Source organism: Bos javanicus, chromosome 9 (genome assembly GCF_032452875.1).
Source record: "Bos javanicus breed banteng chromosome 9, ARS-OSU_banteng_1.0, whole genome shotgun sequence".
In the NCBI taxonomy this organism is placed as follows: domain Eukaryota; kingdom Metazoa; phylum Chordata; class Mammalia; order Artiodactyla; family Bovidae; genus Bos; species Bos javanicus.
The window spans coordinates 80,909,052-80,935,902 of NC_083876.1; the positions used below are offsets into that span (position 1 = coordinate 80,909,052).

Below are 26,851 nucleotides of genomic sequence, written 5' to 3' on the forward strand. Positions count from 1 at the left end.
TGAGACTGAACAGGTGTGACTTTGTAAGGATAGATTGCTGATCATCAGAAAATTATCACCTGGAATCATCTGCATCTGTAGAGTTGTGGCAGTTGTGGCAGAGATGACAAGGTAAAAAACCACATGTATTTGAAGCTAACTGGCCTTAGAGATTACAAATTTGTGTTCTAATTGAACAGTAGGAGCCCTTTTATCTGGACCCCTTAGTTGTTTGGTTAATCCAAAAAGTCTTTTAAAGCAGGATATCATTTTTAAAATAACACATATATTCTTAGATATTTTAACTTAAAGTACAAGTCGTCTTTATTTGCCAGTTATTTAATGATGGATCCAGGTCCTTTCTGCCTTCTCATTGTAGGTATGCTTATAAGCGTTCTCTGACTTGTCTTATACAAATCATATGTGTTACGTTATATAGTTGTACATTGGTACGAATACCTGTGGATTTTTAGTACATTTCTGGCCAGTCTTTTACAACTGTTTTACCAATAATTAACCAATACATTTAAATTGGGCATGGGGAAAGCAACACACTTTCATCTAGCTTTTCCAAAGTATTCAACTTGGTTTTCACAGAAACTACAACTCTTCACACTCATTTCATCTGCTTATGTAACATGATAAAAACATAAATTTATCATAAATTAGCAAAGATAATCAGTTTGGTGACTGTGTTAGTTTCCTAGAATTGCTGTAATAAATTACCACTAACTGTGTGGCTTAAAACTACAGAAATTGATTCTCTCACCATTCTGGTGCTTAGAAACCCAAAATTAAGGTGTCAGCAGGGCCATGTACCCTCTGCACTCCAAGGAAGAATCCTTCCAACCTTCCTTGACTCTTCTTGCTTCTGATGGCCCCACATATTCCTTGACTTTCAGCATCATAACTCCAGTCTCTGCCTATCTTCATGTGGTCATCTACATATTTGTGACCCCACATCCACTATGATCTTACCTCAGAACTCACCTTAATTCTTAATTGCATGTGCAAAAACACTGATTCTAAGTAAGATCACATTCTGAGCTTTTGAGTGAAAGTGAAGGTCACTTAGTCGTATCCAACTCTTTGTGACCCCATGGACTATACAGTCCATGGAATTCTCCAGGCTAGAATACTGGAGTGGGTAGCCTTTCACTTCTCCAGGGGATCTTCCCAACCCAGGGATTGAACTCAGGTCTCCCACATTGCAGGCAGATTCTTTACCAGATGAGCCACAGGGGAAGCCCAAGAAAACTGGAGTGGGCCACCTATCCCTTCTCCAGCAGATCTTCCCAAGCCAGGAGTCAAACCAGGGTCTCCTGCATTGCAGGTGGATTCTTTACCAACTAAGCTATCAGAGAAGCCTTCTGAGTAGTTTTTGAGAGCTTTTGAGTAGGTATGATTTATTGGGGAGTACTATTCAACCCACTGCAGTAACAAACTCAGCTAACTGGTGGTAAACATATCCTGTGACATGGGCTTTACTGGTGGTTCAAACGGTAAAGAATTGCCTGCAATGCAGGAGACCCAGGTTCAACCCCTGGGTCGGGAAGATCCTCTGGAGAAGGAATTGGCAACTCAGTCCAGTATTCTTACCTGGAGAATTCCATGGACAGAGGAGCCTGGTAAGTTACAGTTCATGGAATTGCAAAGAGTCAGACACAGCTAAGCCACTTTCACTTTTCACTTTCAAATTGATTGCAGCAAGTGGAAACCGAGGTGAAGCACGTGCCAGACAGAAGCCTGCTAACTGAAAGCCTGCATCTTGCCCAGGCGTCAATTAGTATTCTTTTCCAAGAAAATGGAGAGCATCCGTTACTCTAGTGAGTTGGTTAAATGGAGATTACTTAAAACAATTATACTTTCTCCTTCAAACTTGTATAAATATGTTTGTTACTGTGTATATATAAAAATTCGATATGAACAATTGTTTGCAAGTTAGGAAGGTTTTTATCTGACCCAGTCTTTTACCTACAAAATAAAAAATGAACAGCAAGCAAAATATGTGTCTTGTTTTCTGTTGCCCTAATCCACATTTATTTGATTAGTCTGAATTTTTAAAGTAATTGTGTTGTTTCAATATGGCACTCATAAAATAAGATAAAATTTTATTAAAGTGATATCAAGTCTAACAATCTAGTTTTGCTTGCCTTCAATATTTCTCTCATTATTAAAGAAAAATCTATTGTTACTGAAATTTAAAACAAGTCAATTTTTTGCCTATATAATAACTCTGGGAAAAGAATCAGTTGTGGGGGATAAGAACTGTTGGCCGAGTGTATGCTCCTCGGTTCTGTCTCGTCACAACAAAGATTTGGAGTGATGGATATTAAAGCCCTCAGCGTGTCACAGCTCTCGGGTCTTGGATAGACCATGTTATAGCTCTCAGGTCTCGAACGGACCATGTTATAGTTCTTAGACAAATCAGTGCTACAGCTCCATGTTACAGTTCTATTTTATTTAGATAATAGCAGGAAAATCCATCTTTGAGGCATGAGGGCATGTCGACCCAAAGACGTGAAGAGAAGCGCACCCCAGCATGCAGGATTGAGAGAGAGAGACCCCCAGCCCTTTGGCTCCTCTTTTTATATGTTTTTTTCTCCCCCTGGGCCTGCCCTATGCAAATTGGGCTAGCCAGGAGTGTTGTTTGTTCTACCTGAGGTCCTCACTCTGATCCTTGGACCTTCCTTTATTCTATTTTCACGGGCTTTTCTCTTTCTTGTCTTTTAGCCACCACCATTCTGGACTCCTGTTTCCTATTCTAACTACCTAATAGAACTATTGGCTTAAACTAAGTAATGAGAGATCTGATTTTTAATTAGCCTTACTATAATTCTTGCCCTTCATACCAATGATAATACTAAGAATTTAATGGACTGTTTTAAAATCCTTGTTACAAGTTCCACTTACAGTATACTTCACATATAAGCAAGATATACGTTAAATTTGATGTCTCATTCTGTTCCATATATAATATATGGTTATTAGCAAAGCTTTTTAACAGCACCCCTGAATGCTGATCTGTATTTTATCATTCATCTTACTCATAGCTACCCATTAACTAAACCCTATATCTAATTATAATTTACTTGCTGCTGCTGCTGCCAAGTCGCTTCAGTCGTGTCCAACTCTGTGCGACCCCATGGACTGCAGCCTACCAGGCTTCTCCATCCCTGGGATTCTCCAGGCAAGAACACTGGAGTGGGTTGCCATATACCTCCATTTTCCCCCTATATTCTCTATTTGTAAAGGTCATTGTGGACAAGGTAGAGATTTAAATGACTGACAGATTTTCATCTCAAAACGAGTTGCTTCAGATGACCTCACTTTTAAGATTCTTCTAACTCAGAGCTTTTTCCCTTTTTTTGTTTTTTCTTAATCTAGTGTTGGGGATCATGTAAATCTGTCCTTACTGGACCTCTAATAAAATGGAAATTGGGATTCAGAACTCTTAAAGTACTTATTCATGTCAATACTTTAGAATGGTTTTAAAATTTTGGTAGTTATAGAAACTTCAGCAATGAATTTTTTTTTTAATATTTTCAACTTCAAGATGATTTTAGAAAATAAATATGAATAGTGTTTTACTTCCCTCTCTACTTGAAGTGTCTACAGGGAACAATGAGATATCTGCATTTGATTAACGTAACAAAATGGAGCCTATAGCACTTCAGTTAAATATCTAACTTTGTGGAACATCTTTTATTAAGGGAAGTGAGTTCTTTAATCAGTGTTTCTTTAAATTTACATCAGTATCAGTATTTTGCGTCATTCTTAGAGAAAATCTGAATACACAATAATTTTCAGAAAGGTTTTCAACTTCAAATTGCTTAAAGGCAAATAAATACAGGGGAAAAAAACTCATTTAAATTGGACCTCAAATTAGCCCACCTACAAAATAAGCCCACACCTCCAATCCTATACCCTCACCTGCCTCCACCCAAAAAAACCCCTGGAAGAATAAATACTAAAATATTAATAATGGTGACCTTAGTGATTTTGTCTTTAGGCATTTCTGTATATTTTTAAATATCTATAGTAAATATATCAGTTTTATTACCATGAAGGAAAAAGACAAAAATTTTTTTATAAAAAGACAGTTACTGTAAGCATAAGCATTAAGTCCAGTTTATTACATACCTATGACCCTGTGTTAGTCTTTGTTGTTGTTGTTTAGCCACTAAGTTGTGTCTGACTCTTTTGCAACTCCATGGGCCGTAGCCCGCCAGGCTCCTCTGTCCATGAAATTTTCCAGGCAAGAATACTGGAGTGGGTAGCCATTCCCTCCCCCAGGGGATCTTCGCAACCCGGGGACTGAACCAGCATCTCCCACTTCGGCAGGTGGATTCTTCACCACTGAGCCACCTGGGACGCCCTTATTAGTCTGCTAGAGTTGTCATAAATACCACAGACAGGGTGCTTGAACCACAGTAACTTATTTTCTCACAGTTCTGCAGGCTGAAAGCCCAAGGTTTCAGCAGGTTTGGTTTCTCTTAAGGTCTCTCCTTGGCTTGCAGTTGGCCGCCTTCCCACGGTGTCCTTAAATGGTCTTTCCTCTGTGTGCTTCCATCCGTGTTCTTCCTCTTCTTATGACTCCAGTCATATTAGATTAAGGTCCCACCCTGATGACTTCATTTAACCTTAGTTACTTCTTTAACATCTCCAAATCCCATCCTTCTCCAGGGGATCTTCCCAGCTCGGGGATCAAACTCATGTCCCGTGCATTTCAGGTGGATTCTTTACCGCTGAGCCACCAGGGAAGCCCCATTGAGGCTTAGAGTTTCAAAATGTGAATTTGGCATTAGACATGATTCAGTCCTTACCACCACCAATTTCTCACTACAACAAAGATCCCCACCTCTGATTCACACATGGGAATAAATTCAGTGTGAAGAGACATAGCAAAGTGCATTGGACAGTTAAAAGTTATGTGGGTAATTTAGGAAATTCTTGGCCAATTTTACATTTGCTTTCTCTATGTGCTATAATTACAGAAACTTGATATACATTCCAGTCTTAGATATAAGACTAAGCACTCTACTGCAGATCAGGTCACATTAGTTAGTGCTAGAGCCCAGCCCCACTGGCAGGGCATCTGATGAATGGTTAGCTGAGGCAGGTCTACCTTAATGCCATTTTCCTTCAAAGGTGTCCAGTGAAGGGGCTGTCCATGTCCCAGGAGTTTAACCTGAAATTTAAAACATACACATAAATGTCTCCATATATGTCTCTGACTTCCTCACTGTATTGGGAAGAAGCAGTTGACATTTTTTAAAGAGCAATGTAGACAGGAGATTCATTGTTTTTACTTATGATTTTACTGCTTTAATTTATTTTATTAATTTATTAATTTAATTTATTGTTTTACTGCTTTAATTTATGATCCAAATGCATGTATATATCTCACTTGCTCCTTTCTTACTCTTGAAAGTGTGCAGGATTTGAGGAAGAATCATATAGACTGAATAGTGTCAGAGGAGAGAAAATGACTCTTGAACCAATGTGCACAACTAAGGCCTGCCTGGCTCTGACACAGGATGTTCAAGGAGAGGCTCACCTCCCTTATGCAGCCACCCTCCCTCCCCAGACGGCCCAGTGACCTCCACTCATCAATAGTACATACGTGCGATCTATTATTACTGTAACTGTTCTATATCCTTAGTCTTACACAAAATGAATTTAAGTAAGTAGTTTTCTATATATTTGTGGTTATTTTGAAACAGAAAACTTTGTTTACCGTGTAGAATAATACAAAAACAAAACCCGCGGACCTTCAAATAACAGTATTAAGAGTGGCCAAAGCTTCCCTGGTGGCTCAGCAGTAAAGAATGTGCCTGCAGTACAGGAGAAGCTGGTTTGATCTCTGGGTTGGAAAGATCCCTTGGAGAAGGAAATGGCAACCCACTCCAGTATTTTGCCTGGAAAATCCCATGGACAGAGGAACCTGGTGGGCTACAGTCTGTGGAGTTGCAAAAGAGACGGACATGACTGAGCGACTCAACAACAACAAAGAGAACGTAGATAAAATAAGAAGGTAATGTTATGCCCAGGCCTCTAAGCTGCAGTTAAACAAAAGATTTGAAAAAAGAAAAACAGATTTGAACTCTTTATTTCCTTTTCTGCCAGATCAGCCACAAGTGTTAGAAATGAAACATGGAAAAATGGTTTAAGGAGAAGAATTTGGACAATTCATCTCCCAGAAAACTTTTATTTTCTTACAAATAAGTTATAAAATATATTAAAATGAACTCATTGCCAGAGCTGATGGCCACAACTGTTAGATTAACCTTTTGTTATTATTGTTTAGTCGCTCAGTCCTGTCTGACTCTCTGCAACCTCATGGATTGTAGCCCACCAGGCTCCTCTGTCCATGGAATTTCCTAGGCAAAAAATACTGGAGTGCATTGCCGTTTCCTCCTCCAAAGGCTATTCCCAACCCAGGAGTCAAACTCTCAGTTGAACCCATATCTCTTGCATGGCAGGCAGATTCTTTACTGCTGAGCCAGCAGGGAAGGTTAACCTTTAACCTCCAAGTTTTTTAAGAACTTAAAATAGTAGGGCCATGACATCTTACATTTATTCAGATGTGTTCTGGGGTGAGATGTCAGAGGAAGAATCTGAACTCCAGTCATGAAAAAAATCATTTTTGGATGCATGCAGTGAGAGTCCCTTGGACTGCAAGGAGATCCAACCAGTCCATTCTGAAGGAGATCAGCCCTACGTGTTCTTTGGAAGGAATGATGCTAAAGCTGAAGCTCCAATACTTTGGCCACTTCATGCGAAGAGTTGACTCATTGAAAAAGACTCATGCTGGGAGGGATGGGGGCAGGAGGAGAAGGGGATGACAGAGGATGAGATGGCTGGATGGCATCACCAACTCGATGGACGTGAGTCTGAGTGAACTCCAGGAGTTGGTGATGGACAGGGAGGCCTGGCGTGCTGCGATTCATGGGGTCGCAAAGAGTCGGACACGACTGAGTGACTGAACTGAGCTGAACTGGATCTGAACAACACAGCATGACTGTGGAGAAGATATTTTGATGAGCATGGAGATGATGTAACTGTTTTATAGGCTTGGTTTTCTGGGGAATGAAACAAAATTTTCAACAGTTTTTACCAAACATTGCCATTGATAAAGCTCATTTTAAAACTACTATCATGAGACGTAAATGGAATACATATATGGCTCACCTTGAAGTTAAAAGTTAATGTCTTCCTCAGGGTGTTAAAGTCAGAAATTTAAAGGAACAATAAAGACAAAATTCCCTCTTACCTTTGTTGCCCCCAGAGTAGCTTTGGGCTGAGCAAGAAAGAGCTGTCCTGATATGGGCCATTTGAGAAACATGGCATAGACCAACTTATCTTTAGGTTTGGATGTGTACCTGGTTAAGAAAAAAAATGCATAGTAATATTTTTCATTATTTATGGGTCAGGTTCAGAATTATCTTCCAGAGATACCTCCAGTTAGTAAATATTTACCCATGTTTTCTTTAATAGAGGGAAGAAAAAATAGCCCCATGGTAGCAATAAAAAGCACCCAAAAGGATTCTGACCGCAATCCCAGAGTAGTGTGTGGTATGGGGGAGAAGTTCCCGCATCACCAGGCAGTTCTCAGGCACCAGCTAGGCGTCCTATAGTTCGACTCCATTCTGACACCATCTACCCAGAGGCAGTGTCACATTCCAAAGGGTCAGGGTTTATTCCTACCAGACTGCCCCCTCCCCAAATTTAGATAGCAGTCACGTGTCCAGATTGTCATGTGGGCTTCTGACCCACAGGCTATAGATTGGAGGTTCCTACAACCCCTCCTTGAGTTCAGCTAATTTGCTAGAGCAGCTCTCAGAATTCTACTTCCTGGATTACAGGTCTATTATAAAAGGATGTATCTCAGGAACAGCCAGATGGAAAAGACGCACAGGACAAGGTATGTGGGGAGGGGCAGGGGGCTTCCACACCCTCCCCAGGTGCCCTGTTCTCCCAACACTGCCACCAATCCAGAAGCTCTCTGAACCCCATTCTTTTGGTTTTTTATGGTGGCCTCATTAATCACTATTGATTAAATCACTGGCCATGAATGATTGTTTCAACCTCCACTCTCTCTAAAGAGCCGTTTGGAAGCTGAAGTGAACTGAAATACAAGAGGAAGGAGTTAGTGGGATGATTCAGACTGAGATCATGAAAGGAGTACAAATACTGAAAATGCGAGGTCTAAGGTACGACCAAAAGAAGGGGACAGGATCCCTAGAAAGAAGGAACTACAAGAACTGCATGCCTGCTAAGTCGCTTCAGTCGTGTCCAGCTCTGTGCAACCCTATGGACTATAGCTTGCCAGGCTCCTCTGTCCATGGGATGGTCCAAGCAAGAATACTGGAGTGGGTTGCCATACCCTCCCCTAGGGGATCTTCCCAACCCAGGGATCGAACCTGCATCTCTTAAGTCTCCTGCATGGCAGGTGAGTTCTTTACCACTAGCATCACTCGGGAAGCCCAAGAACTGAGGGGCCAGCAAATTAGAAGAGCTGTGAATATACACAGTCAGAATTATATGAAGAGTAGTTCTGGCAACCCACTCCAGTATTCTTGTCTGGAGAATCCTATGGACAGAGGAGCCTGGTGGGCTAAGTCCATGGGGTTGCAAAGAGTTGGACACAACTGAGCAACTAACATTAAGTTCTGGGGACAGCAACAGTGAACCAGGGCTTAAACTCAAAGGATTTCAAAGATGGCCTTGGGAGTCTTAGATAGCCATCTAAAGATGCAGCAAGGAGGGGAAACACACACGAACCTGTGGGGAGAGAGCTCCACTGATGAGGCAGGGAGAGTGGCCACCTGGGCTCAGTGCAGTGGAGCCAGGCAACAGCCTTATAGGGAGTGTTAAGTAGTTTGACTTTTATCTTTACTTATTGAAAGAAAACTTAATGGAATAATGCTTAATAATTGTCAAGTTCCAGATCAGACACCCTCATAGTCAAATATAAACACAGAAGCAAATTCTAAAACCAAATTTAAAACTAGCTTCTATAAAATGAAAGATTGGTGCTGAGTTCTCATTATGGCTTCTCCCAGATCCAGTATTCTAAAATTTTACAGTCAGCTGCTTCTGTGTAGACTGCCTTGCTTTATTTTCTTCGGTGAATTGACAATTGAAGTCATAAATTCAAAGAAGAGTATTTAGTCTAATCTTTGGTATATGCTTGACCAGGCTGTACTCGCTTTGGTGGTAACACAAGTGAACTTTAGAGCTTCACCAATACTGTGCTGTGCTTAATTGCTCAGTTGTGTCCGGCTCTTTGTGACCCCATGGACTGCAGCCTGCCAGGCTCCTCTGTCCATGGGATTCTCCAGGCAAGAATACTGGAGTGGGTTGCCAAGCCCTCCTCCAGGGGATCTTCCCAACCCAGGGATCAAACTCAGGTCTCCTGAATTGCAGGGGAATTCTTTAGTCTGAGCCACCAGGGAGAACTACTCTTATTTGCGTATGTTAAGATCCTACATCAGAAACCACCATATGCTTTTACAGGAGATACTAGTTAAAATTTAGCCAGTTGAGACAATTAATTTTAAAGAAAGTTCAGGTTTAGATTTATTAGAATATATTTTTCCTGCCCTATGGCACCTCCTGCTAATTTGATGAGATGTAACACCTGCAAAAGTTAGAATTTACCTGACTAAACCAAAAGTCTCTTTTGGATTAACCACTCAGCAGTTTTTTTTTTTTTTCATTTTTCTAAATTACCTACAATTTTTGTAAGAAATTTTGTTTCTCCCTAAAATTTATCCACTGTTAGAAGGAATCTAGCAATTATTTCAGCTCAACTTGATAAATAATTAAGTGTTTACGCTGATTTTAAGTAAATAAAATATTTTGTATAGGTGGGCATTCATCCAATTTCCTCTTTATTATACTGTTCTCTTTATCTCTGAGAAATGTTAAATGCCTTCTTCTACCAAATAGTACTTACCATACGTCTGGGGTGACAGTATCATTCTGGGATCTCCAAGCATAGGTTTCATAGATGGCTTCTCCATTGACTTTTAGCCAGATTCCCATTTGCTTCAATCGCTCCTTAAAAATTGCAGAAATGGTGCCATCTTGTGTGGGTCCAATATTCATCAAGAGATTTCCTCCACATGAAACTGTTTGTACAAGTTGCTTAAAAATTAAGAATAAATATAGTTCTTAGAGGAAGAAAACAATTCCATCATTAGTCACTATCTAAGAGAATACACATAGAAAAAAAAGAGTCATGTCCTGTGTTTACAGGCCGTTGAGTCATACAGCTTAGAAAACACAATTCTTACACGTGTACACTATTATGAATATTACTATAATGGTCACCAGACATTTTACTGTACCTTCACCAATTCTTCAATTGTGAGATAGTCAGAGATTCCAGCATTCCTCCTGTAGCCCCAGGAAAACTTGTCTATTGTCATGCAGTTTTCCCATTTATGTGGCAAAAGATGTCCTGGGTTATAACGATCACTACACGTATAGTAGCCACCATGCTTACAAATGCTACCAGCTCCCCAACGGTCATTGGTGACCACTGTGTCCCGAACTGGGCTGAAATGAAAAGGATGATAAAAAAATTTACACCAAAGCAACGTCACTGAAAAGAGGTCTGACTGAAATCCACTCTTAGAAAATAACCATAGTCGAATATAATACAAACCCCATGATTTTGAAGTAAGCTAGACCTGAGGAAGTTGTAGTCCTGGCCTGTTACTTGCTAAGCTCCGTGTCCTAGAGCAAATTACCTAATTCCTCTGAATAATCAATTTCTTCACCTGTTATTAGAACAGAACTTGGGCTTCCCTGGTGGTTCAGACAGTAAGGAATCCTCCTGCCACTGCAGGAGACACAGGTTCCATCCCTGGATTGGGAAGATCCCCTAGAAGAGGGAATGGCTACCCACTCCAGTATTCTTGCTGGAGAATCCCAAGGACAGAGGAGCCTGGCGGGCTACAGTCCATGGGGTCACAAAGAGTCAGACAGGACTAAGCGACTGACGCAATCTATGTAAAACACCTATGTATGCCCAGCACACGCAGCATTTCAAAGAGTCTTACTATTATTTAAACGTTCTCCTCTAGTCTCTTTCTCTTATAATTGTGCCTAATATTGAAAGATCTCAGCAAAGTTGACTGTTATGGATGGAATTCACGGTGGCATAAAATATTCCCACAACATTATTCATCATAGCAGGTGGTACCTCCTGCACTTCTCCATTTAGAGGGGATCGTTTTGGTTCACAAACTGAAGTGGAGGACTCCCAGTATTTCCTTTTGGAAAGGAGTACCTAGAGAAACGGCAGTTATGTACCAAGAGCTCTCCAGAGGATTTGTCTGTGCATCCTCTGTGGGCCCAGAGAACACTAGCAGGACTCTCCCTAACTTCACAACACAATACCAAGTACCTTCGAGATACAGATACCAATTTGGTCCATATAGTGTGAGCCTTATAGAGAAGCTTAGTCAGAACTCCCTGTTCTAATGGGGCAGCCTGGAACATGCTAGAAAACAAAAGGAAAGAACAGGAAGAGGTGAAATGCTGACGATGAAGGAAAAGAGGAGACAGACAAGGGTGACATCCAAGTAGCAAAGATTATCAAAGGAAAGAGGATGCGAAGAAGCAATGAGAGGAACTGAAAAGCACAGCATGAGAAACAGTGATGGATAAACAGCGTTGCCCAGAGAGGTGATGAAAATGGGGACCTACAAAATTAGTCTTCAGAGTTCTTGATGCTGTAATTTTTTTTTTTTTAGTCTCAATTCAAAATCAGACTGTTGAGCTATATTGGACTCCTGATTTGTAACTCTTAGGGCTTCCCAGGTGGCTCAATGGTAAAGAATCCACTTGCCAGTGCAGGCGACACGGGTTCAATTCCTGGATCAGGAAGATCCCCTGGAGAAGGAAATGGCAACCCACTCCAGTATTCTTGCTAACTAATTCTTGTTAAGAATATTCCAGTGTTCTTGTAACTCTTGATATTTTGAGTAAATATTGATATATCTAATATGCATTATTTATAATGATTTTCTCCCCATGTCACAAATAAGCCTGAAGGGGAATATTTCAAGAAGCAAGAACTAATGTTATACAGGTATTAGGAATGTCACGACAGAAGTCTAGTAGCACACACACCTCTCATTGTACAACCAGGCTAGGAAGTCTAAGCTTTTCCAGTAGGTATCTGGGGCCCCTCCATCGCCATCTGCCCATAGCACCTCTGGCTGATACTTGTTCACTAACTCGTAGAGCTCAGGCAGCATCTTAGACACTGGATATTGTCGTTTCTGGAACAAGCTGGATTCATCCTCAAGGAAGAGCGGATGAAACCACTCAAAAAGGGAGTAGTACAGCCCGAAGCGCAGGTCAGTCCTGTTCCTAACCGCAACTGCAAGTTCCTTGATGATATCCCTCTTCGGCCCCACGTCTACTGCATTCCAGTTCCACGAGTACTCTGAGCCCCACAAGGTGAAGCCTGAAACATTATATTAAAAGCCTCTGTAAGCATATCAACTCTGTTCTAGTAAATGTGCACCCATACCAACACCAAGTTATAAAGGCAGTACACGTGACATATAAATCAGTTTCTACGAACATGTTTTATGACCATTTTTTTCCTTAGTATATATTTTGCTTTCATGCAAGAAACAAATGAGAATTTAAAACATATTTTTATGTATATATTTGGCTGCACAGGGCCTTAGTCGCGGCATGCAGGAATGCTTAGTTGCAGCGTGCAAACTCTTAGTTATGGCATGTGGGCTCTAGTTCCCTGACCAGGGATCAAACCTGGTTCCCCTGCATTGAGAGCACTGAGTGTTAGCCACCAGGGAGGTAACTAACAAATGAGAATTTAAACGAAGTAGAACCAAGATTTTTTAAAGTACTTCTCAGGGTACTCCACTGTTGTTGTTCAGTGGCTAAATCGTGTCCAACTCTTTGTGACCCCCACGGACTACCGGATGAGAACTTCCATTATCTCCCGAAGTTTGCTCAGATTTGTGTCCATTAAATCAGTGATGTTATCTAGCCATCTCATCCTCTGTCATCCCCTTCTCCTTTTGCTTTCAATCTTTTCCAGCATCACAGTCTTTTCCAATCAGTCAGCTCTTTACATCAGGTGGTCAGAATACTGGAGCTTCAGCATCAGTCCTTCCAATGAATATTCAGGACTGATTTCCTTTAGGATTGACTGGTTTGATCTCCTTGCAGTTCAAGGGACTCTCAAGAGTCTTCTCCAGCACAACAATTTGAAAGCATCAATTCTTTGGCGCTCAGTCTTCTTTATGGTCCAACTCTCACATCCATACATGACTACTGGAAAAACCATAGCTTTTGGAGTGGGTTGCCAGTGATTTTGGAGCCCAAGAAAATAAGGTCTGTATAGTCTGACCTTTCTCCCTCTTAGATGATAAGCTCCTGGAGGGACAGTGTCATGTCTGCAGTGTTCCCTGTTATATCCTCAGCCAATGTCTAGCACAGGGTCTAGTACAAAATCACAATCAACATTAGCAGATCATAGCTGAGATGGGAACATCTTCCACATCCACCATTCTAACAATGACTGTGACCACTTACAGGGAAGAACCATAGAGGCACTCCTGCATGATTCCTGTCTTCTAAATCAAAGAGTATATTCCCTGATTTTAGAATTATTTTATTATAGTATGATTCATAGAACACTGATACTCCATGTTCAGGAGTAGATCTCCTTTACCCTCATTATTCATTTAACCCAGGTGGGGGTAAGGTACTCTTCCCCAGTAGTTCTATACTTGAAATGTACCCACCATCTGTAATCTCATCCTACTCTAAAATCATAAGCTTGGATGTTGTGCTTTAAATTACCTAAAAGTGAATTATCTACCAACTAAATGGATAAGAAGAATGCCATTACATAAGCACTGTGAAATAATTTATATTTTAAAAGGAATTTGCGTTTAGATTGCTGGCTTTTCTACATGAAAACCATAGAAGCACTATATAAATTGAAATACTTAAGGAATAATATAAAAGCCTCAAAATCTTTGGTTAGGATCTAGGAACATGAATACATTGTTACTGTCCTACTAAAATCTAAAGGAATGTTTGTGAACCAACATACCTAAGGTGTTTGGTGTAACACTTTACTTTTATAAATTAGGACAAGTCCAAGGCAGAAAGTGAAGAAGAACTAAAGAGCCTCTTGATGAATGTGAAAGAGGAGAATGAAAAAGTTGGCTTAAAGCTCAACATTCAGAAAATGAAGATCATGGCATCTGGTCCCATCACTTCATGGCAGACTGATGAGCAAACAGTGGAAATAGTGGCTGACTTTATTTTTCTGGGCTCCAAAATCACTGCAGATGGTGACTGCAGCTATGAAATTAAAAGACACTTACTCCTTGGAAGGAAAGTTATGACCAACCTAGACAGAGTATTAAAAAGCAGAGACATTACTTTGCCAACAAAGGTCCATCTAGTCAAGGCTATGGTTTTTCCAGTGGTCATGTATGGATGCAAGAGTTGAACTATAAAGAAAGCTGAGCACTGAAGAATTGATGCCTTTGAACTGTGGTGTTGGAGAAGACTCTTGAGAGTCCCTTGGACTGCAAGGAGATCCAACCAGTCCATCCTAAAGGAGATCAGTCCTGAATGTTCATTGGAAGGACTGATGTTGAAGCTGAAACTCCAATACTTTGGCCACCTGATGCGAAGAGCTGACTCATTTGAAAAGACCCTGATGCTGGGAAAGACTGAAAGCAGGAGGAGAAGGGGATGACAGAGGATGAGATGGTTGGATGGCATCACCGACTCGATGGACATGGGTTTGGGTGAACTCCGGGAGTTGGTGATGGACAGGGAGGCCTGGCATGCTGTGGTTCATGGGGTCGCAAAAGAGTCAGACATGACTGAGCGACTGAACTGAACTGAACTGAAGATGGACACACTCTTTGGATTCATTTTGAAGAAACTTTTAAAAGAGCTCACACCGGTTCTAAAGATGTTTGCAGTAAGCTTCAAAGCACTGTCAGTGATATTTAAAGTCTTATTCCTTATGTCTTAACTTGGCAGGCCCTAATGTCTGGCGGTGCTAAAACCACTTTGGGTCTTCGGTTCAGTAGCACCACCAGAAGCTCACACAGTGGTCTTCCAGCCTAACTGGGCTCAGCAGGGTCTCTTCTATAGGCATGAAAACTTCCAACAATATGGTCCTAGAAAGTGTATAAATGTGGGCTACATCATTTGTCCTCACAGCATGATTAAGAGTTGTTTTGCTATGTTTTTAAATAAGCTAAGTAATACTTTGTACCATACAGCCTGGAGAAGTTCTAGACATCAGGAAATCAACATGTCCTAAGTATCCATCTCAACCTGCAGGAAAAAAATCATTAAGCCACTGGACTGTGGCCAAAAGGAAAAATATCCTGATTCCTTATTTTGAGTTTCCATTCTTCCCTCGTAATCCCCCACGCACCGCTGCAGAAGACAGTGAGACAATTTTTTTTATTCCAATGCAAACAAATCCTCTAATTATTTATCTTTGATTGCACTGGGTCTTTGTTGCTATGTACGGGCCTTTCTCTAGTTGCGGCTGGTAGGGGCTGCTCTCTAGTCGTGGTACTCAGGCTTCTCATTGAGGTGACTTCTCTTGTTGTGGAGCTCGAGCTCTAGGGCACGTGGGCTTCAGGAGTTGCAGCTTGAGGGCTCTAAACTCTGGCTTAGTTGCCCCGAGGCATGTGGGACCTTCCCGGACCAAGGATTGAACCTGCATCCCCTGCATTGGCAGACAGATTGTTAACCACTGGACCATCAGAGAGGTCCAGATTATCTAATTATTAACATGCTGTTGGAAGAATAATAATGTGCTGATGTTTCCTTGATCTTGTAGATACAGGAATGATAATGGGTAGATTCTAGCCTATTAATGTAAGATCACTTTAATGGTTCATTTTATGTATTAACTTGCCTGGGCCACAGGGTGCCCAGAAATTTGGTTAAACATCATTCAGGATATGTTCCTGAAGGTGTTTCTACAGGAAATTAACATATGAATAGTTAGACTGAGTAAAGCAGATTGCCCACCCGAAGTGGTGGGCCTCATCCAATCCATTGAAGGCCTAAATAGAATAAAAGGCTGGTTAAGAAAGAATTCTTCAGACTTTCCTGGTGGTCCAGTGGTTAAGACTCCCCACTTCCCACATGCAGGGGGCATGGGTTCAATCCCTGGTCAAGGAACTAAGATCCTGTATGGCGTGCATTGTAGCCAAAAAGAAAGAAAAAAAAAAAAAAGCAGGAAAGTTTAAGGAGTCGTGTTTTTTGTTTTTTTAATTAAAAAGAAAAATTGTTTTCTCTGTATGTCTTTGAGCTGAGACATTAGTCTTCTCCTGCCTTTTAACTTAGATTTGGACAGGTACTTATATTATCCGCTCTCCTGTTCCTGATGCCTTTGGGCTCATACTGGAACTATATAATTGGCTATCTTGGGTCTGGACTTCTCAGCCTCCATAATTGCATGAGCCAGTTTCTTATGATAAATCTATACATATTATACTTCCTGTATAATAGCTCTATTTCCTATATAATACTTATACTTCCTCTATAATAGCTCTATCTTCCTGTTAGCTCTATTTCTCTGGAGAACCGTAATTCAACCACTCTATTTCTTTTTAGATATTCTTCCACCATCTCTGATATTTCTGGGCATCATTACAGCCTTGCAGTCCTGTTCCTTTCAGGTGGCCCGTGTCATTTTCATCAATAGCAGACTTTCCTCAACTGAGTCATATAAGAGTTGACCAAAAGCACCACCTTGTATGTTGGTCATGATGTAAGACAATAGCAAATAATCCCCAGGGTACCTTCCCAGAATGCATTACAGAGGTGAGAAGAAAATGGAAAGAATGCAATTCAGTTGTAAACTTTGACCTGCAAACCACATTCCCCTTCAAAGGGCTTTAATCAAATCTTGCGTTACTTGGAAATTGTTAAATATGCATATAATAAAATGCGATCAGTTTCCATTTTTTTCTATATGTGGAGATTATGATCTTTCAGCATACTTAATGCTTTTTTTCTTTTTCTTAATGCTTCTTAATTGGGGCAACATGTGATCTCTTAAATTACAAGCAAACGTCAGTAGCCACTTAGGATTGCTCCTAAGAGAAAACTCTGTTTTCATGTGGATGACCTTGCTTTAGTTTCTTCTCCCAAAAGAACTACTTCACATTCTAACCACTGTCAGTGTTTGCAGATGTTGTTCTTACTCACCTTCATGATGTTTGGAAGTTAAGACAACGTATTTGGCACCAGAAGCCTGTAAAATATCTGCCCACTGGTTTGCATCAAAAAATTTTGCTGTAAATAGTGGTCCAAAATCTTCATATGTGAAATCAGGAGGGTAATTATTTTTCATAAAGTCCACATAAGCTGGTATCTTTTCCTTTTGCCAGTACCACCTAGGGGGATGAAGGAAACAGCATATAAGTAGCATACACATGAACACTTGAAATATAGGTATCCCTCAGTATTCATAGAGAATGAGTCCCATGTTTCTCAGCAGATACTAAAATCTGTGAGTACTCAAGTCCCTTACATCAAATGGCATACTACAGCCTGCCCTCCAGATCTGCAGTTTGGGCATCTGCAGATTCAAGCAAACGTAGATGAAAATTTCTATCTGAGGTTGGTTAAATCCAGAGATGCAAATCCCTTGAATATGGAGGGCCAATTATGTATTTATTGAAAAAAAAAATACACCTAAAAGAAGACCAAACTTGTGCTATTCAAGGGTCAACTATAACTCCCTTTACTAAAATTCTCCCTTATTCAGATGTTACTAAGATTCCCTTCCTAACTTCCCCATTGAGTCTGACTTCACTTAAGGAAAGCTTACAAAACTTCCATAGTCTTCCATCTATCCCTCTGTGAACTCTACTCAGCTTATCAACCAGAACATTCTAAACAAACAAGTCACCCATTTGCTTTTAATTCTTCACTTTTAGATTGCAACATGGAGTATACATAATTAGTCCTTTGTAACATAAATGATGAAGTCTTCAAAAGAAGACAAAGTGCATAAAATATAACATAAATGTATTATATTCACTAGCAGGGAACAAGTTGGGGAGGAAATGACAGTAAAATCAAGAAGATGCTGTTATTTTAATATACTGACTCAGTCTTCAAGGATTACTGGTTATATGCACTTACTCTGAGCAGTGGGGCCTCAACTGCCTAAGCAGAGCTTCAGAAGGAAAACAACATTGAAAACACAACTTAAAAAAAGAAAACTATTTATTTATTTATTTTGCTGCCCTGGATGTTAGTCACAGCATGCAGGATCTTTAGTTGTGGCATGAGAACTCTTAGTTGCAGCATATGGGATCTAGTTCCCTGACCAGCGATGGAACCCGGGCCCCCTGCACCAGGAGTGCGGAGTCTTCACCATTGGACCACCAGGGAAATCCTCAAAGCATAATTTTTAGATAAACATTTTATATAAACATGGCAGTAAGCTCATGGTCATGAAATAGATGCAAGTCCCCCCTCTGACCCATCTTTTATTCTTCCTTTCACTACTCCTTTCATAAGAGTGTTTTTACTGGATGAACAAATTCATAATCAGCACTAGATCTCCAAAGATGACCAGGAGGTTCTTTCTGCTGAGAAGGCTTTGCTGAAGGACATACTGTGTCACAGGCACTATTCTTTACCTGCCCAAGAGTCAGATACATACTTTCCCAGCTTCCATCACAGCTACCACATGGACACCTGACCCATGCTGGCCAGTAGAACTGGAGGGGAAGCCAACTTGGGAGATTCTGGGAATGGTCTCCTTTCTAGTAGAAGGAGATACAATCTGCCTTTGGACAAGGCTGTGTGATGTGATGCCTGGCCACCATCATGTCACCATGACAGGACAAGTCAACAGGCTGAGGATGACAAAGAGCCCAGGACTTTGATTTCATCACTGAGCCAAGTACTTCTAAATTTCTTATTATGTATAGTAATAAGCTCCTATTATTATATCTTTTATTTGAGTTTTCTGTACCTTCAAGTGAAAGTATCCTAATTGATCCATGATGCATTTTTATCTTTTAAATGGAACTGCAAAAGAGAAACTGGGAGAGTCAGAAAGTTAAAAGATAAGACATTTCTATTTTTTTCCTAGCACATCTAATTTGAACCTGCATTCTCTATTATAGTCTAGAGTCACTTCTCAAATTTCATAGTAATAGAGATGAGAAGAAGCACTTACAGTAAACAGCCCACCATTTATATTTGTTTTTGAGCTGCCTAGTCAAATATACTCATCTCTGCTGTTGACTGCCCCAGGTCAAATCGAGTGAGATCAGAGATTTAGAGGAGATAAAAAGGGAAACTATAGATAATTAAGAATCTTCTATAGGGTTATTGCACTTCCAGACCATCAAAAATATACTCTGTTTTGTATGAGAATTATCGTTATTATTCCAGGTCAAAATAAACAACTTTGTGTTTATTTGTAGAAAACAAGAAGTTAACCATTACAAAGAATAAGATGACTCAAAGCTAGTTGTTTTGTGCAGAGCACTAGTTTCAACTAACAAACATCAAATCCTTTCCTAGCATCAAATGTATACTTACCTAATCTTCCCAGGTGAACAAAGGTGCTAATGGTCAACAGAACCTGCTTGCCAATGCAGGAGGCATAAGAGACACGGGTTCAATCCCTGGCTTGGGAAGATGCCCTAGAGGACGGCATGGCAACCCACTCCAGTATTCTTGCCTGGAGAATCCCATGAAAACAGAGGAGCCTGGTGGGTCCACGGGGTCACAAAGAGTCAGACATGACTGAGTGAGCACACACAATAAAAGATGAAGAAATCTGTTAATTTATGTACCTTGCTGTCAGGGAATGTTTAACAGTAGGATACCTGTGTACTGTTTCCTATCTCTCGTGAGCCCTCTGTTCCTTATCAGTTCCTGGTAACAGGAACGAGCTGAGCAGCATGCTGCTCCCAGGACTGAGGTCATGAGATGGAATGCATGCATAGGGTTTCCTTCATTAGCTTTTCCATATGGTAAAAGTGATTATTTACGACCCTCTTTCTTTGATATGGATTGTCTTCTGGTTTTATGACCTCTATTACTCCTTGTTTCCTTGGTAACTTGTAAAGTCTGGTCTTATGATCTTTATCTGAAGAAGCTACCTTTTAAAGCAGTATATATACTCACACAGAGTTCAATAAAGCACCCTTTTTCCACCAGAGACTTGGGTCCCCGTGTCCTTCTCTTCTTCTCTCTCTATCTCTTTCTCTATCTCTCTTTCTGGCTGATTCTCTGGAGCATGGAAGCCTGCCGAGCTCACTTTCCTGCCCAGGCTTTCAAGACCTCTTCGAGAAGGCGCCCTGCGCCTACGTAAGTGGTACAAGCCCTGTCCTAGGTCTTTATTGGTTCTCTGTGTAACCCAGGGAGTATTAGCCTCTTTCCTTCTTTCACTTTCTTATCGTCGACTCCAGACCACCAGGTTCCAGTCCATTAAAGGACCGCAACACCTTGCTAATCGAAACGTTTCAAAAATAAATTCAAAATGCCTCACAGCACAAAGCTTACAAAGAAAGATTTATAATATCCTGAAGCAAATATATTTGGTAATACAGGTTATGGAAAGAAAGAGTCCCATATTTTACAAGTTGACTTCAAAAGAGCATATGAATAGTACTCCATAGCTTATGCAGTTCTTTTACATCAATTGGCCTAACTGAATAAGAAAAGTTACTGGTTGCAGAAAGTCAGTGTCTTCATAGAAAGTGGTACAGTGTTTATAGTGTAAATGTTTACAGTGTAATACAATAAATAATTTATACTCTGTATTGTATCAGCCAACTAAAAATTGTCACTTGCCATCTGATTCTATAAGAATGAAGTCCTTAGCCACTGTAGTTGCTGACTTTCAACACACCCTGAAAGGACAGGGTGGAGATTAGGAAAAACTGTCAGAACAGCTTTTCAGATAGTCAGATATTTTCAGAAGATTTTATGAGCCCAATTTCTTGCATGTTTCTCATAGCTAGAAAAGCACTAAAATCATTAAGGGAGACGTCTGTTCCTGGTGACAAGCAGTGACCTTCTTGTAACTAGCAGTAACCTTCTGTCAAAATGTGTGCTGATTGCATATATCCCCTTTCACCAAAAAACGACATATATACTGACTTCCGGCTTCCCTGGTAGCTCAGCGGTAAGGAAACTTCCTGCAATGCAGGAGATGTGGATTTGATCCCTGGGACGGGAAGATCCCCTAGAGAAGGAAATGGCAACCCATTCTAGTATTCTTGCCTGGGAAATCCCATGGACAGAGGATTCGGGGTCACAAACGTAGGCTACCGTCCAAGGGGTCGCAAAGAGTAGGACACAACTTAGCAACTCAACAACAACACACTGACCTCCACCCTTACGTCTTCAGAACAGTTCCACAGAGCTCTCTAAGAGGCAGTCTCCTAGGTCACAGTCCTCATTTTGCCCCAAATAAAACTTAATTCACAACTCTCACCCTGGGTGTTTTTTTTATAGTTGTCATATGGAATATATATTGTATGAATTAAATTTGTTGTACATTATGTATATAGTATAACATAGGTTTAAATATTCATTGTTTATTTTATTATCTTACTTAGGAATATATTATTTATGTGTATATATGTGTATTATGCATACATATATATGTAGTAACATTTCTATCTTGAAGAACTTAACATACCTGAAGTATTTAAGCAAGAAAGATGTGAGACACTTAAAGCTGTAAAGGTATGGCTCTCAAGGTAAAATCTAAAGAGCAATTTTTTGTGCACCACTTTTCACATGTTGTTGCTGTTGTTTAATTGGTAAGTCGTGTCCAAATCTTTCTGAGACCCCATGGACTGTAGCCCACCAAGCTCCTCTGTCCATGGGATTTTCCAGGCAAGAATACTGGAGTGGGTTGCCATTTCCTTCTCCAGGGGATCTTTCTGACCCAGGGATCAAGCCAGTGTCTCCTGCACTGGCAGGGGGATTCTTTATCACTGAGCCACCAGGCAAGCCCACTTTTCACATTTTGTTCAGTCGCTAAGTTGTGTCCAGCTCTTTCCAACCCCATGGACTGCAGCATGCCAGGCTCCCCTGACCTCCGCTATCTCTGAGTTTGTTCAAATCCATGTCCATTCAGTCAGTGATGGTATCTAACAATCTCATCCTTTGCCACCCCCTTTTCCTTTTTCCTTCACTCTTTCCCAGCATCAGGGTCTTTTCCAATGAGTCAGCTCTTCACATTAGGTGGCCAAAGTATTGGAGCTTCAGCCACAGTCCTTCCAATGAATATTCGGGATTGATTTCCTTTAGGATTGACTGGTTTGATCTCTTGCATCCAAGGGACTCTCAAGAATCTTCTCCAACACCACAGTTCAAAAGCATCAATTCTTCAGCACTCAGCTTTCTTTATGGTCCAACTCTCATATCCATACGTGACTACTGGGAAAACCATAGTTTTGACTAGATGGACCTTTGTTGGTAAACTGATATCTCTTGCTTTTTAATATGCTGTCTAGGTTTATCATAGCTTTCCTTCCAAGGAGCAAGCATCTTTTAATTTCAAGGCAGCAGTCACTGTCCACAGTGATTTTGGAGCCCAAGAAAAGAAAATCTGTCACTGTTTCCATTTCTCCCAATCTATTTGCCAGAAACGGACCAGATGCTATGATCTTAGTTTTTTTAATGTTGAATTTCAACACCTTTTTCACTCTCCTCTTTCACCCTCATCAAGAGGCACTTTAGTTCCTCTTCACTTTCAGCCATTAGAGTGGTATCATCTGCCTATCTGAGATTGATATTTCTCCCAGCAGTCTTAATTCCAGCTTGTGATTCATCCAGTCTGGCATTTCTCATGATGTACTCTGCATATAAGTTAAAAAGCAGGGTGACAACATACAACCTTGTCATACTCCTTTCCCAATTTTAAACCAATCCATTGTTCCATGTCTGGTTCTAACTGTTGCTTCTTGACCTGCATACAGATTTCTCAGGAAGTAGGTAAGGCTGTCTGGTATTCCCATCTCTTTAAGAATTTTCCAGTTTGCTGTGAAGCACCCAGTCAAAGGCTTTAGCATAGTCAATGCAGCAGAAGTAGATGTTTTTCTGGAATTTCCTTGCTTTCTCTGAGATCCAGTGGATGTTGGCAATTTGATCTCTGGTTCCTCTGCCTTTTCTAAATCCAACCTGTACATCTGCAAGTTCTTGGTTCAGGTACTGCTGAAATCTAGCTCAAAGGATTTTGAGCATAATCTTGTAGCATGTGAAATGAGCACAATTGTGTGATAGTTTGAACATTCTTTGGCATTGCCCTTCTTTGGGATTGGAATGAAAACTGACATTTTCCAGTCCTGTGGCCACTGCTGAGTTTTTCAAATTTGCTGATTCATTGAGTGCAGCACTTTAACAGCACCATCTTTTATAGGATTAGCTCAGCTGGAATTCCACCACCTCCACTAGCTTTGTTCATAACTTTTCACATAGCGATCTGTTAATAATTGGAGTTTCTTAGGGTTAATATTCTAGAATAATTTTTTAAATTTTTCCTTGGGCTACATGTGGTAACATTTTAAGGTTAAAAAGCCAGTGAATGCCCAAGTGAACAGAAGTCTCACATACCCATGAATTTATGCTTAAACTCTGCTTCGTGGCAGAACAACTGACAATTGACAAGTAGCAGCAGAACAGCAATGGAGCGAGTCTGCAGTTCGAAGGACAAGGACGGTTTAGGCCCAGAGCTTCCTCCTACGACCCCCACACAAGCCCATTACTTTTCTGCTATTTTATTCTGTCGATGGCTGCAGAGTGATAAGAACAACTGAGAAGTACAACTACCAAGAAGCTGAGAAGCCAGAGCCACATCAAGTGTCTGACTCTTGAAGTCATACGGAAGAAAAATTCAGCGTTCACCCAGCACCAACCACTTACCCAGTAAACCATAAACGTAACACCCGGAAATGCAAAGCGCGGCTCCAACAGCAGGAGGTGAAACTAAGAGACAAACAAACCCGCAAAGGCTGGAGGTCTGGGTCCTGGCTGCAGGCCAGTGGGGTGCAAAGCGGGATTAGAGGAGACTGAGGGAGGCGTGCTCACCAGAACCATTCGCTCCCGAAACTGGGCACGGAGAACACGCCCCAGTGGATAAAGATGCCGAACTTGGCCTTGTCGAACCAGGCGGGTAGCTGGCGGGCGTCCAGGGACTCCCAAGTCGGGTCGAAGGGCGCGGGGCCGCCCGCGGAACCCGGCGGCGGCAGCAGAAGCACCAGGATCAGCAGCGGGAGCGCCGGCCCGGGCAGCTTCGGGGCTCGCATAGCCTCGCAGCCCCCGTCCTGGACGCTCTCCCGCGGCCTCCGAAAGCTCGTCCTTCCGCGTCCCCGGCTAAGTAAGAGCCGCCACGGTCACCTGACCAAGCTGCCCTAGAAAAAAGGCACTCTCCCCGCTGGTATGGGAGTGGCCGCGGTTCGAGCCCTGGAACAGAATGACCCCAGGAGGCCTGCAGCACTCTCTTGCATAACTAAGGAGGCCAGTATTACCCCAAAGCCTGCCCTGAGCCTGCTCCTCTCAGCCTCCTAGATTATCCTCTCGAGGGAGAAGAAACTAGTCTGGTTCAGGGACCCGTGGGAGCGCCTCTCCGTTCAAGCTGCAGGACGCTTCCAGAAACCGCCCAGAGAAGGCACGCTACTGAGCAGCCTGGGTGGAATCGTGGACCTGGAGCCCAATACGGACACCGCAGGCGGACCATCCAGCGGGTGGCATGGAAAAACCCAGATCATTCTCAGCCTCTCCCACCCACCAAGGTCCAGGGTGTGTTTGGAACTGTGGTTGTCAGCCTTGGAGTCCCAATTCAGGTTGGAGCTCCAGAATTTGCATATCTAACCAAGTTCTACATGATGCTGGTTTTGCTGGTCTGAACGCCAAACTTGGAGAACCACTGCAATTGAAAACAGTGGCCTAAGACAGGTGAAACCAGTGAAATGAATGCTTGAGAAATCTGAAGTCAGAAACTTGGAATGATTAACCAAGGTTAAAAGCGCAATTCAGATGGGCTTCAATCCCAGCCAAAGCTCTGTCGACTAAAAACGACACACAAGCTAGTTAAGTTTTGTTGTTGTTCAGTCGTTCAGTTCAGTTGCTCAGTTGTGGCCGACTCTTCACGGCCCCTTGGACCACAGCACACCAGGCCTCCCTGTCCATCACCAACTCCCAGCGTCTACTTAAACTCATCTTCATTAAGTTGGTGATGCCATCCAACCATCTCATCCTCTGTCATCCCCTTCTCCTCCTGCCCTCAACCTTTCCTAGCATCAGGGTCTTTTCAAATGAGTCAGCTCTTCGCATCAGGTGGCCAAAGTATTGGAGTTTCAGCTTCAACATCAGTCCTTCCAATGAACATTCAGGACTAATCTCTTTTAGGATGGACTGGTTGGATCTCCTTGCTGTCCAAGGGACTCTCAAGAGTCTTCTCCAACACCACAGTTCAAAAGCATCAATTCTTTGATGCTCAGCCTTCTTTATGGTCCAACTCTCACATCTGTACATGACTACTGGGAAAACCATAGCTTTGACTAGATGGACCTTTGTTGGCAAAGTAATGTCTCTTCTTTTTAATACGCTATCTAGGTTTGTCATTGCTTTTCTTCCAAAGAGCAAGCATCTTTTAATTTCATGGCTGTAGTCATTGTCCACAGTGATTTTGGAGCCCAAGAAAATAAAGTCTGTCTCTGTTTCCACTGTTTTCCCATCTATTTGCATGAAGTGGTGGGACTGGATGTTATGATCTTCGTTTTTTGAATGTTGAGGTTTAAGCCAACTTTTTCACTCTCCTCTTTCACTTTCATCAGGAGGCTCTTTGGTTCCTCTTTGCTTTCTGCTATAAAGGTAGTGTCATCTACATATCTGAGGTTATTGATATTTCTCCCAGCAGTCTTGATTCCTGCTTTGGTTCATCCAGCCCAGCATTTCTCATGATGTATTCTGCATATAAGTTAAATAAGCAGGCTGACAATATACAGCCTTGACATGAAAGTGAAAGTGAAAGTCGCTCAGTAGTGTCCGACTTTTTGCAACCCCATGGACTACATAGTCCATGGAATTCTCCAAGTCAGAATTCTGGAGTGGGTAATCTTTCCCTTCTCCAGGGGATCTTCCCAACCCAGGGATCAAACCCAGGTCTCCCACATTGCAGGCAGATTCTTTACCAACTGAGCTATCAGAGAACATACTCCTTTCCCAATTTTGAACCAGTCTGTTTTTCCATATCCAGTTCTAACTGTTGCTTCTTGACCTGCATACAGGTTTTGCAGGAGGCAGGTAAGGTGGTCTGGTATTACCATCTCTTTAAGAATTTTCCACAGTTTGTTGTGATTCACAAACTCAAAGGATTTAGCATAGTCAAAGGCTTTCCCTATGTTGTTAAATTTAAGTCTGAATTTTGCAATAAGGAGTTCATGATCTGAGCCAAAATCAGTTCCTGGTCTTGTTTTTGCTGACTGTGTAGAGCTTCTCCATCTTTGGCTGCTGCTGCTAAGTCACTTCAGTCGTGTCCGACTCTGTGTGACCCCATAGATGGCAGCCCACCAGGCTCCCCCATCCCTGGGATTTTCCAGGCAAGAGTACTGGAGTGGGGTGCCATTGCCTTCTCCGCCATCTTCGGCTACAAAGAATTTAATCAATCTGATATCAATATCGAGCATCTGGTGATGTCCATGTGTAGAGTTAAGCTTTATTTGGGGGAGAAATGAGGACTGCAGCTCTGGAGACACACCTCAAATGCTCTGAAAGACCGCTCCAAAGAGGCAGCAAAAGTAAAAGTGAAGTCACCCAGTTGTGTCCT

At 41.6% G+C, this 26,851-nt stretch overlaps 1 protein-coding gene across 1 annotated transcript; it reads right to left on the reverse strand.

Moving 5' to 3' along the window:
- Positions 1–278: 278 nt before the first annotated feature.
- On the reverse strand, positions 279–24,420 carry FUCA2 (alpha-L-fucosidase 2). Its single transcript, XM_061428171.1, has 7 exons — positions 24,112–24,420; positions 17,245–17,432; positions 12,130–12,469; positions 10,338–10,548; positions 9,944–10,134; positions 7,256–7,364; positions 279–5,170 (listed from the first exon to the last, which is right to left on the reverse strand). Exons 1-7 carry the CDS (start codon positions 24,327–24,329, stop codon positions 5,030–5,032), a joined length of 1,398 nt encoding a protein of 465 aa, XP_061284155.1. The 5' UTR covers positions 24,330–24,420; the 3' UTR covers positions 279–5,029.
- Between the last annotated feature and the right edge of the window lie 2,431 nt (positions 24,421–26,851).